The following is a 10,737-nucleotide window of genomic DNA, read 5'->3' on the forward strand; positions in this document are numbered from 1 at the left end:
TGCACCTGGCTACCTTGGTTAGCGCACACTGCGCCCGGCCCGCCACAGGAGTCGCTGGTGCGCGATGAGACAAAGATATCCCTACCGGCCAAACCCTCCCTAACCCGGACGACGCTAGGCCAATTGTGCGTCGCCCCACGGACCTCCCGGTCGCGGCCGGCTGTGACAGAGCCTGGGCGCGAACCCAGAGTCTCTGGTGGCAAAGCTAGCGCTGCGATGCAGTGCCCTATACCACTGCGCCACCCGGGAGGCCGGGAGTGCAGACTTTTGTTCCAGACCTGTCCACCACTAAGCAGACTGCATCCCTCTCGTCAAATCGAATCAACCTTTATTTATAGTGCACATTCCGTACAATGTGCATTACACATTCTGTGCTTACAGTAGATCTCTGACAGAATGCAGCCCTGTTTTAGGAGGTGTCTGCGTCCCATGCCTCTCTGACCCTGGGCTAGACAGCCAATTATTGAGCCCGGTGTTACGCCTCTTATCATGCTGCCTGAATTATTCTGTTTCAGTTCCTGGTCCCCTGGGCTAGACAGCCAATCAATGTCCAGCTCTGAGTGTGACCGAGCCAGGTGGTGTTACAGGTCTATTCTCCTCCCTGAACTACGCTGTTCCCATCCCATGTCATCTGTCATTGGATGGATGGTGGCAACGTGCCTCTGGTCTCAGAATGATGCCTCAATAGTGTTGGAATGCCAGTGGCGGAATTAAGTAAAAATACTCTAATACTTAAGTAGTTTTTGGGGGAATCTGTACTTTAATTTACTATTTTTGACTACTTTTACTTCACTACATAAGAAAATAATGTTGTTTTTACTCCATACATTTTCCCTGACATCCAAAAGTACTCATTGCATGTTGAATGTTTAACAGGACAGAAAAATGGTCTAATTCACACACTTATCAAGAGAACATCCCTGGTCATCCATCCTGCCTCTGATCTGACAGACTCACTAAACACACATGCTTCATTTGTAAATGAGGTCTGAGTGTTGGAGTGAGCCCCTGGCTATCCGTAAATTAAAATAGTAGAAAATGGTGCAGTCTGGTTTGCTTAATATAAGGAATTTGAAATCATTTATGCTTTTACTTTTGATACTTAAGTATATTTAAAACCAGATATTTACATTATTTTACTGGGTGACTCACTTTTACTTGAGTCATTTTCTATTAAGGTGACTTCCCCTTTTACAAAAGTATGACAATTGGGTGTTTTTTCCACCACTGGACACACACACACACACACACACACCACACCACACCACACCACACCACACCACAACACAACACAACACAACACAACACAACACAACACAACACAACACAACACAACACAACACAACACAACACAACACAACACACCACAACACACACACACACACACACACACACACACACACACACACACACACACACACACACACACACACACACACACACAGTACACACAGTACACACACACACACAGTACACACACACACACACAGTACACACACACAGTACACACACACAGTACACACACACAGTACACACACAGTACACAGCTGGCTGTATGTAACCAGGGGGGTGTGAGGTGACAGCTGGCCCAGGAAAGGCTCACTAAATTGGGGCACGGCCAGGCAGCTAGCAGGCTCAGCTCCAGACACAGCCCTGGTGCCTCTGCCAGAGAAGGTGCCATCCTGAGGCTCCGTTTAGCGATAGGACCCTAGTTTACGGTCCTATACACACACATGTATGGACACAGACACACGGTTTTCAGATGCTAGGTTTTAATCAGTTAAAAGAATAATACTTTGAAGTGATAAGTCTGAAATCCTCAAACTCACTAACCAATCAGTGCTCTGCTAGACGTCCTACAATGATTAAAGGCCATCAGAGTGATTGAACCATTTCAATTTCTCCTTGACACACACATACCTCCACACACACACACACACACACACACATACGTCCACACACACACACACATTGGTCCACACACACACACACACACACACACACACACACACACACACACACACACACATACCTCCACACACACACACACACACATGTCCACACACACACACACACACACACACACACACATACCTCCACACACACACACACACACACACACACACACACACACACACACACACACACACACACACACACACACACACACACACACATACGTCCACACACACACACACACACACACTGTCCGTGTGTCTGATGGAGACCATTGTGCGATATTAATACATGGGAATTAGATGTACATTACGGAGTGTGAGGCAGGAGACACGACAGAATACATATACAGAGGACAAGGTACACTAGGAGATTCATCTCAACATTAATCTGGTATTTAGTTTGGGGTCATTTGGAAAAGTGGAAGTTTTCAGACAGTTTATGAGGGTAATTTTTGTCTCAAGCAAACCTTGTCACGCTGTCTTTCAGTTTGACCTTATCAGAAAGTTGTATGATATGAAGTCTAAAGGTCATCTCACAATGCCAGACTCTGCAGAATGCTGGAAACGGGGGGTTCGTCTCAAATCTGATGGAGTTGTTAATATGTTATGTAATCGTTACGACCATCTGACCTGCCTCCCCCCCCTCCTCCCAGGTGTCCCAGTGAAGCGTAACGAGCTGTATTATGACTGCTGTAAGGAGCCCTACCCTGACGTCACCTTTACTGTCACCATGAGGAGGAGAACACTGTACTACGGTCTCAACCTCCTCATCCCCTGTGTTCTCATCTCTGGCCTGGCCCTGCTGGTCTTCCTGCTGCCTGCAGACTCTGGAGAGAAGATCTCCCTGGGTGAGAGGAGGGTTCCACACACAGGACAGGAATGTACACACACACAGAGACACACAGAGACACACGCAGACACATGCAGAGACACACACAGATACCTCATTCTGCGAGGACACTGGGCGCAGCGTAACTAATCCTTTTGTTTTCCTTCCTTTATGCTAATTCTGATTTTATGCCAACCAGTATTCTAATAAGGTTTTATGCCAAACAGTATTCTAATAAGGTTTTATGCCAAACAGTATTCTAATAAGGTTTTATGCCAAACAGTATTCTAATCTCTCCCTCTCTACCCCCACCCTTCTCTCCCTCTCTACCCCCACCCATCTCTCCCTCTCTACCCCCACCCTTCTCTCCCTCTCTACCCCCACCCTTCTCTCCCTCTTTACCCCCACCCATCTCTCCCTCTCTACCCCCACCCTTCTCTCCCTCTCTACACCCACCCATCTCTCACTCTCTACCCCACCCATCTCTCCCTCTTTACCCCCACCCATCTCTCCCTCTCTACCCCCACCCTTCTCTCCCTCTCTACCCCCACCCATCTCTCCCTCTCTATTCCCACCCTTCTCTCCCTCTCTATCCCCACCCTTCTCTCCCTCTCTACCCCCACCCATCTCTCCCTCTCTACCCCCACCCATCTCTCCCTCTTTACCCCCACCCTTCTCTCCCTCTTTACCCCCACCCATCTCTCCCTCTCTACCCCCACCCATCTCTCCCTCTTTACCCCCACCCTTCTCTCCCTCTTTACCCCCACCCATCTCTCCCTCTCTACCCCCACCCTTCTCTCTCTCTCTACCCCCACTCTTCTCCCTCTCTACCCCCACCCTTCTCTCCCTCTTTACCCCCACCCATCTCTCCCTCTCTACCCCCACCCTTCTCTCTCTCTCTACCCCCACTCTTCTCCCTCTCTACCTCCACCCTTCTCTCTCTCTACCCCCACTCTTCTCCCTCTCTACCCCCACCCGTCTCTCCCTCTTTACCCCCACCCATCTCTCCCTCTCTACCCCCACCCTTCTCTCTCTCTCTACCCCCACTCTTCTCCCTCTCTACCCCCACCCTTCTCTCTCTCTCTACCCCCACTCTTCTCCCTCTCTACCCCCACCCTTCTCTCCCTCTCTACCCCCACCCATCTCTCCCTCTTTACCCCCACCCTTCTCTCCCTCTTTACCCCCACCCATCTCTCCCTCTCTACCCCCACCCATCTCTCCCTCTTTACCCCCACCCTTCTCTCCCTCTTTACCCCCACCCATCTCTCCCTCTCTACCCCCACCCTTCTCTCTCTCTCTACCCCCACTCTTCTCCCTCTCTACCCCCACCCTTCTCTCCCTCTTTACCCCCACCCATCTCTCCCTCTCTACCCCCACCCTTCTCTCTCTCTCTACCCCCACTCTTCTCCCTCTCTACCCCCACCCTTCTCTCTCTCTACCCCCACTCTTCTCCCTCTCTACCCCCACCCGTCTCTCCCTCTTTACCCCCACCCATCTCTCCCTCTCTACCCCCACCCTTCTCTCTCTCTCTACCCCCACTCTTCTCCCTCTCTACCCCCACCCTTCTCTCTCTCTCTACCCCCACTCTTCTCCCTCTCTACCCCCACCCTTCTCTCCCTCTCTACCCCCACCCATCTATCCCTCTCTACTCCCACCCTTCTCTCTCTCTCTACCCCCCTCCCTCTCCCCCCCAGGTATCACTGTCTTGCTGTCTCTGACTGTCTTCATGTTGCTGGTAGCAGAAATCATGCCGGCTACGTCAGACTCTGTTCCTCTCATCGGTAAAGTATTGATCATCTATTGACTCATCAGTGATTTATTTTTAGAAGCACTAATGTATTTTACATGATTACGCTCATACACGTTGTGAATTGATTGGTGGTTCAATATCATCACTAGATACCAAGCTAAATCATGAAACCAATTCAAACGAATGTGTTTCTTCTTTAGGTCTGTTTGCTATGCCCGTATTTCTGGCAGTGGAGGCTGCTGAGGGGAGGATGACTCATAACAATGGCTGAAATGGAGTGAATGGAACGGTATCAAACTGGTGTTTTGGATCCCATTCCATTACGCTCCAGCCATTATTATGAGCCGTCCTCTCCTCAGCAGCCTCCTCTGCCTTCTTGGTAAGTTGACCACACACAGTTAAGTATAGAATAGCCACTCATAAACCCAGTGTAATACCCCATGACCAAACATCTAACTGATACGGTTTCCACACTACACAGTCATTCTTATTACAGCGCTAAGGTCTTCTGTTTTCCCGTCTACCAGCCGATATTTACCTCAGGCTTTAGTCAGCTAGACAGGAGAGGTGTAGAAGGAACTGCATGACTGCTTCACAAATGGCACCCTATTCCCTATTTCGTGTACTACTGGTCAAAAGTAGTGCACTACGTAGGGAATAGGGTGCCAGTACATGATTGATGGAAGGAATCAATAGCCAGGAAAGAGAGGAGACGTTGATAGAATGAAGAGCTCAGAGGGCTGACAGGGTGTTAGGGATGTTACCACCTCAGGCAGACAGGTGGTTACTGTTCTCATCTCCTGTTAAAATACCTCTCTCTGTGTCTCTCTCTCTCTCTCTCTCTCTCTCTCTCTCTCTCTCTCTCTCTCTCTCTTTATCCTTCTCTTTCTCTTTATCTCTCTCTCTTTATCCTTCTCTCTCTCTTTCTCTCTCTCTCTTTCTCTCTCTCTTTATCTCTCTGTATCTCTCTCTCTCTCTCTCTTTATCCTCTCTCTCGCTGTATCCTCTTTTTCTCTATTTCTACCTCTCTCTGACTTTCTCTCTCTCCTCTTTCTATCTCTTTCTCTCTCTCTCACCTTGTTCTAGTCCTCTCTCTCTCGTTCTCTTTCTCTCTCTATCCTGAAGCAGGGGATAACTTGTTAATCACCTGTTAAAATACCTCTCTTTTCGACCTTTCCTCATCCATCTCTTTCCAGTGTTCTGTAATCTATATCTCTATGTTCCTACCCAGTACTTTCCAGTGTTCTATAATCTATATCTCTGTGTTCCTGCCCAGTACTTTCCAGTATTTTATATCTCTATGTTTCTGCCCAGTACTTTCCAGTATTCTATTATTTATATGTATATGTGTTCCAGCCCACTACAATGATTTCTAATATTGATATCTATAATGTATATTTCTGTTGTTGCAGGCCAGTATTTTTCATTCGCCATGATGATCGTGGGTCTCTCTCTCGTCGTCACGGTTCTCGTTCTACAGTTCCACCATCACGACCCTCACGGGGTAAAGATGCCTAAATGGGTAGGTAACCATGGTTACATTACATTTCCTGCTAACCTCTTTGTGTCATGTCCTCACAGGTGACGCCTTGAGTCGTAGAGCAGTTCCGGTTCAACTTACGTCTGCCACGGAAAAATAGATTGTATTTGTCTTCGTGGTCCTTGTCTCTGGTTGTGCTTGAGTAGAGTTGTAGAAGTCGTAGAGCAGTTCAAGCTCAGTTTGTTTGTCTTTCCTGTGACTTCACCAACTCTGATCCTGTAGGACCACAGTGGGTACAAGGCCATGGTGTCCACAACACCTTAGACTCATCTTATTACCCCTTCAGTTCCTCCCCAACGTGGGAGTTGTCAGAGGAAGTGGATTAGTGTAAATGTAAGAGCAACAACACAGTCAAATCCTGTCATACAAAATACATCTTTCCCCGGGACACGTCACAAGAATGAAAGAGTAACACAAGCTTTGCTGGGGTACCAGATCACACCAAGGCCTTCGCTAGACAGCTCATTGCTCATTGACTAGGCCGATGTCATCTCATCTCACATCTTAAAGTGTCAGTCCACTTCCATCCAATATTCACACGATCCTGTAGAGCGTTGGAACACAAAGTGGCTGTAGTTCAAAGTCATAGAGACGGCTCATTGACTAGGCCTATGTCATCGTAACATATGCCGCTTCCTGAAGTGTCACTTCTGCCCTGGCAGACAAACGATGCCTGAGGGGATGAGTAGCTCTCACAGACAGGCCAGACATGTTTTAAACATGAACCATCTCCAGCCTCTCTGTCTCATAGTCTGCCGGTGTACATCTGCAGACCTGGTCTACCTCTGAATACCTTGTACATCTCCATCCCCATAGAGCCTCTCTGTCTCATAGTCTGCCGGTGTACATCTGCAGACCTGGTCTACCTCTGAATACCTTGTACATCTCCAACCCTGTAGAGCCTCTCTGTCTCATAGTCTGCCGGTGTACATCTGCAGACCTGGTCTACCTCTGAATACCTTGTACATCTCCATCGCCGTAGAGCCTCTCTGTCTCATAGTCTGCCGGTGTACATCTGCAGACCTGGTCTACCTCTGAATACCTTGTACATCTCCAACCCTGTAGAGCCTCTCTGTCTCATAGTCTGCCGGTGTACATCTGCAGACCTGGTCTACCTCTGAATACCTTGTACATCTCCAACCCCATAGAGCCTCTCTGTCTCATAGTCTGCCGGTGTACATCTGCAGACCTGGTCTACCTCTGAATACCTTGTACATCTCCAACCCTGTAGAGCCTCTCTGTCTCATAGTCTGCCGGTGTACATCTGCAGACCTGGTCTACCTCTGAATACCTTGTACATCTGCAGACCTGGTCTACCTCTGAATACCTTGTACATCTGCAGACCTGGTCTACCTCTGAATACCTTGTACATCTGTGCCTTACAGCGTTATCTATCGCCCTTTTTTCTCAACAATGTAATGTGTTCACGACGTATGTGTTTTATTGCTTTTTTTTACCGTAAACGTTTAAAAAATGCCAAAATGTTTAATATCAGTGCAAACTGTCCCTTTTTGGGAGCTGCCACCTTTCTTTCTCTGTCTTCACCTTTCTCTCCTCTCTCCTTTGTTCTCCATCTCTCCTCCCACTCTCTCTCTCTTTCCTCACCCCTGCCTCCACTACCTCTCTAGATGCGAGTCATCCTCCTCAACTGGTGCGCCTGGTTCCTCCGCATGAAGAAGCCTGGCGAGGAAGGCAAGATGACCACCCCCTCCACCAACACCACTACTACCCCCAGCTCCACCACAGGAGGCTACAAGTACTCCCACCCTCCCCCTCACCACGCCAGCACCAGCTCCATCCAGATGGGCTCCATCCCTGGGGGACAGCCCTCCAATACCTCAACCACCAACGGCAACATGAACCTCTACTTCGGCTACCACTCCGTGGGTATGGGAGGGATGGGATCCTTGGGAGGGTCTCACGATAACCCCTGCTGCCCGCCTAGCAGTGACTCTTCTGGGGTTGGGGTCTGCAGTGGAGGGGCTGGGGGTGGTAGTCAGACCACGGGGACAGGTGGAACATGTTCCCCCAACGAGGCGCTACTCTCCGACCGGGACGTGGGGATCCTCCGAAGGTTGACGGTGGACCAGATCCCGGAGATCGGGCGGATCCTGGAGGAAGTTCATTTTATCGCCCAGAGGTTCAGGGAGCAGGACGAGGGCGAGGCGGTCTGCAGCGAGTGGAAGTTTGCGGCGGCGGTCGTGGATCGCCTTTGTCTCGTGGCGTTCACGATCTTCTCCATCATCGGCACGTTCACCATCCTCATGTCGGCGCCCAACTTCCTAGAGGCTGTGACCAAGGATTACCTCACATAATGTGGATTTTATCTCGGCTGGCTAATTGGGCTAACGCTAACGAACACTGTAGCTAATTGGCTAACGCTAACTAGCACTTTAGCTATAATGCTAAACAATACAAACTGTAGCTAACCGCCTCTACTCTGTGAAGCCACTGAAAACCACCTCCCACAGTTTTGAGAGAAAATAATCTCTAGAGTTATGACTTATTATGACACCAGTACTTGGAACACCAAATGTCTATATTTTGATAATGGTTGTGTATTATTATGGTGATATACAGTATATCTTCCATGTGGGTGTGGTTACTGTCAAAATGGCTTCCGTAGCTGTAGTCGATGCTTACCACTCGTTCAATAACAGTACTGTCAAAATGGCTTCCGTAGCTGTAGTCGATGCTTACCACTCGTTCAGTAACAGTACTGTCAAAATGGCTTCCGTAGCTGTAGTCGATGCTTACCACTCGTTCAGTAACAGTACTGTCAAAATGGCTTCCGTAGCTGTCGTCGATGCTTACCACTCGTTCAGTAACAGTACTGTCAAAATGGCTTCCGTAGCTGTAGTCAATGCTTACCACTCGTTCAGTAACGTTACTGTCAAAATGGCTTCCTTAGCTCTAGTCGATGCTTACCACTCGTTCATTAACGTTACTGTCAAAATGGCTTCCTTAGCTCTAGTCGATGCTTACCACTCGTTCAGTAACAGTACTGTCAAAATGGCTTCCTTAGCTCTAGTCGATGCTTACCACTCGTTCAGTAACGTTACTGTCAAAATGGCTTCCGTAGCTCTAGTCGATGCATACCACTCGTTCAGTAACAGTACTGTCAAAATGGCTTCCGTAGCTGTAGTCGATGCTTACCACTCGTTCAGTAACGTTACTGTCAAAATGGCTTCCGTAGCTCTAGTCGATGCATACCACTCGTTCAGTAACAGTACTGTCAAAATGGCTTCCGTAGCTCTAGTCGATGCTTACCACTCGTTCAGTAACGTTACTGTCAAAATGGCTTCCGTAGCTCTAGTCGATGCTTACCACTCGTTCAGTAACAGTACTGTCAAAATGGCTTCCGTAGCTCTAGTCGATGCTTACCACTCGTTCAGTAACGTTACTGTCAAAATGGCTTCCTTAGGTCTAGTCGATGCTTACCACTCGTTCAGTAACGTTACTGTCAAAATGGCTTCCGTAGCTCTAGTCGATGCTTACCACTCGTTCAGTAACAGTACTGTCAAAATGGCTTCCGTAGCTCTAGTCGATGCTTACCACTCGTTCAGTAACGTTACTGTCAAAATGGCTTCCTTAGGTCTAGTCGATGCTTACCACTCATTCTGTAACAGTACTGTCAAAATGGCTTCCGTAGCTCTAGTCGATGCTTACCACTCGTTCAGTAACGTTACTGTCAAAATGGCTTCCTTAGGTCTAGTCGATGCTTACCACTCGTTCAGTAACGTTACTGTCAAAATGGCTTCCGTAGCTCTAGTCGATGCTTACCACTCGTTCAGTAACAGTACTGTCAAAATGGCTTCCGTAGCTCTAGTCGATGCTTACCACTCATTCAGTAACAGTACTGTCAAAATGGCTTCCGTAGCTCTAGTCGATGCTTACCACTCATTCTGTAACAGTACTGTCAAAATGGCTTCCTTAGCTCTAGTCGATGCTTACCACTCATTCTGTAACAGTACTTTCAAAATGGCTTCCGTAGCTCTAGTCGATGCTTACCACTCGTTCAGTAACAGTACTGTCAAAATGGCTTCCTTAGCTCTAGTCGATGCTTACCACTCGTTCAGTAACGTTACTGTCAAAATGGCTTCCGTAGCTCTAGTCGATGCATACCACTCGTTCAGTAACAGTACTGTCAAAATGGCTTCCGTAGCTGTAGTCGATGCTTACCACTCGTTCAGTAACGTTACTGTCAAAATGGCTTCCGTAGCTCTAGTCGATGCATACCACTCGTTCAGTAACAGTACTGTCAAAATGGCTTCCGTAGCTCTAGTCGATGCTTACCACTCGTTCAGTAACGTTACTGTCAAAATGGCTTCCGTAGCTCTAGTCGATGCTTACCACTCGTTCAGTAACAGTACTGTCAAAATGGCTTCCGTAGCTCTAGTCGATGCTTACCACTCGTTCAGTAACGTTACTGTCAAAATGGCTTCCTTAGGTCTAGTCGATGCTTACCACTCGTTCAGTAACGTTACTGTCAAAATGGCTTCCGTAGCTCTAGTCGATGCTTACCACTCGTTCAGTAACAGTACTGTCAAAATGGCTTCCGTAGCTCTAGTCGATGCTTACCACTCGTTCAGTAACGTTACTGTCAAAATGGCTTCCTTAGGTCTAGTCGATGCTTACCACTCATTCTGTAACAGTACTG

The 10,737-nt window shown here is 48.2% G+C and overlaps 1 protein-coding gene across 1 annotated transcript in view; it reads left to right on the top strand.

The window, feature by feature from the left end:
• LOC120052253 (neuronal acetylcholine receptor subunit alpha-7-like) overlaps positions 1–8,392 on the top strand; it is a gene marked incomplete at its 5' end in the record, with an annotated part of 67,666 nt that extends 59,274 nt beyond the window's left edge. Inside the window, 4 exons of the mRNA XM_038999072.1 lie at positions 2,612–2,806; positions 4,482–4,568; positions 5,950–6,059; positions 7,706–8,392. Coding sequence (XP_038855000.1) covers positions 2,612–2,806; positions 4,482–4,568; positions 5,950–6,059; positions 7,706–8,392 — 1,079 coding nt within the window. The remainder of the gene's footprint in view (positions 1–2,611; positions 2,807–4,481; positions 4,569–5,949; positions 6,060–7,705) is intronic.
• Between the last annotated feature and the right edge of the window lie 2,345 nt (positions 8,393–10,737).

Source organism: Salvelinus namaycush, chromosome 8, assembly GCF_016432855.1.
Source record: "Salvelinus namaycush isolate Seneca chromosome 8, SaNama_1.0, whole genome shotgun sequence".
NCBI lineage: Eukaryota > Metazoa > Chordata > Actinopteri > Salmoniformes > Salmonidae > Salvelinus > Salvelinus namaycush.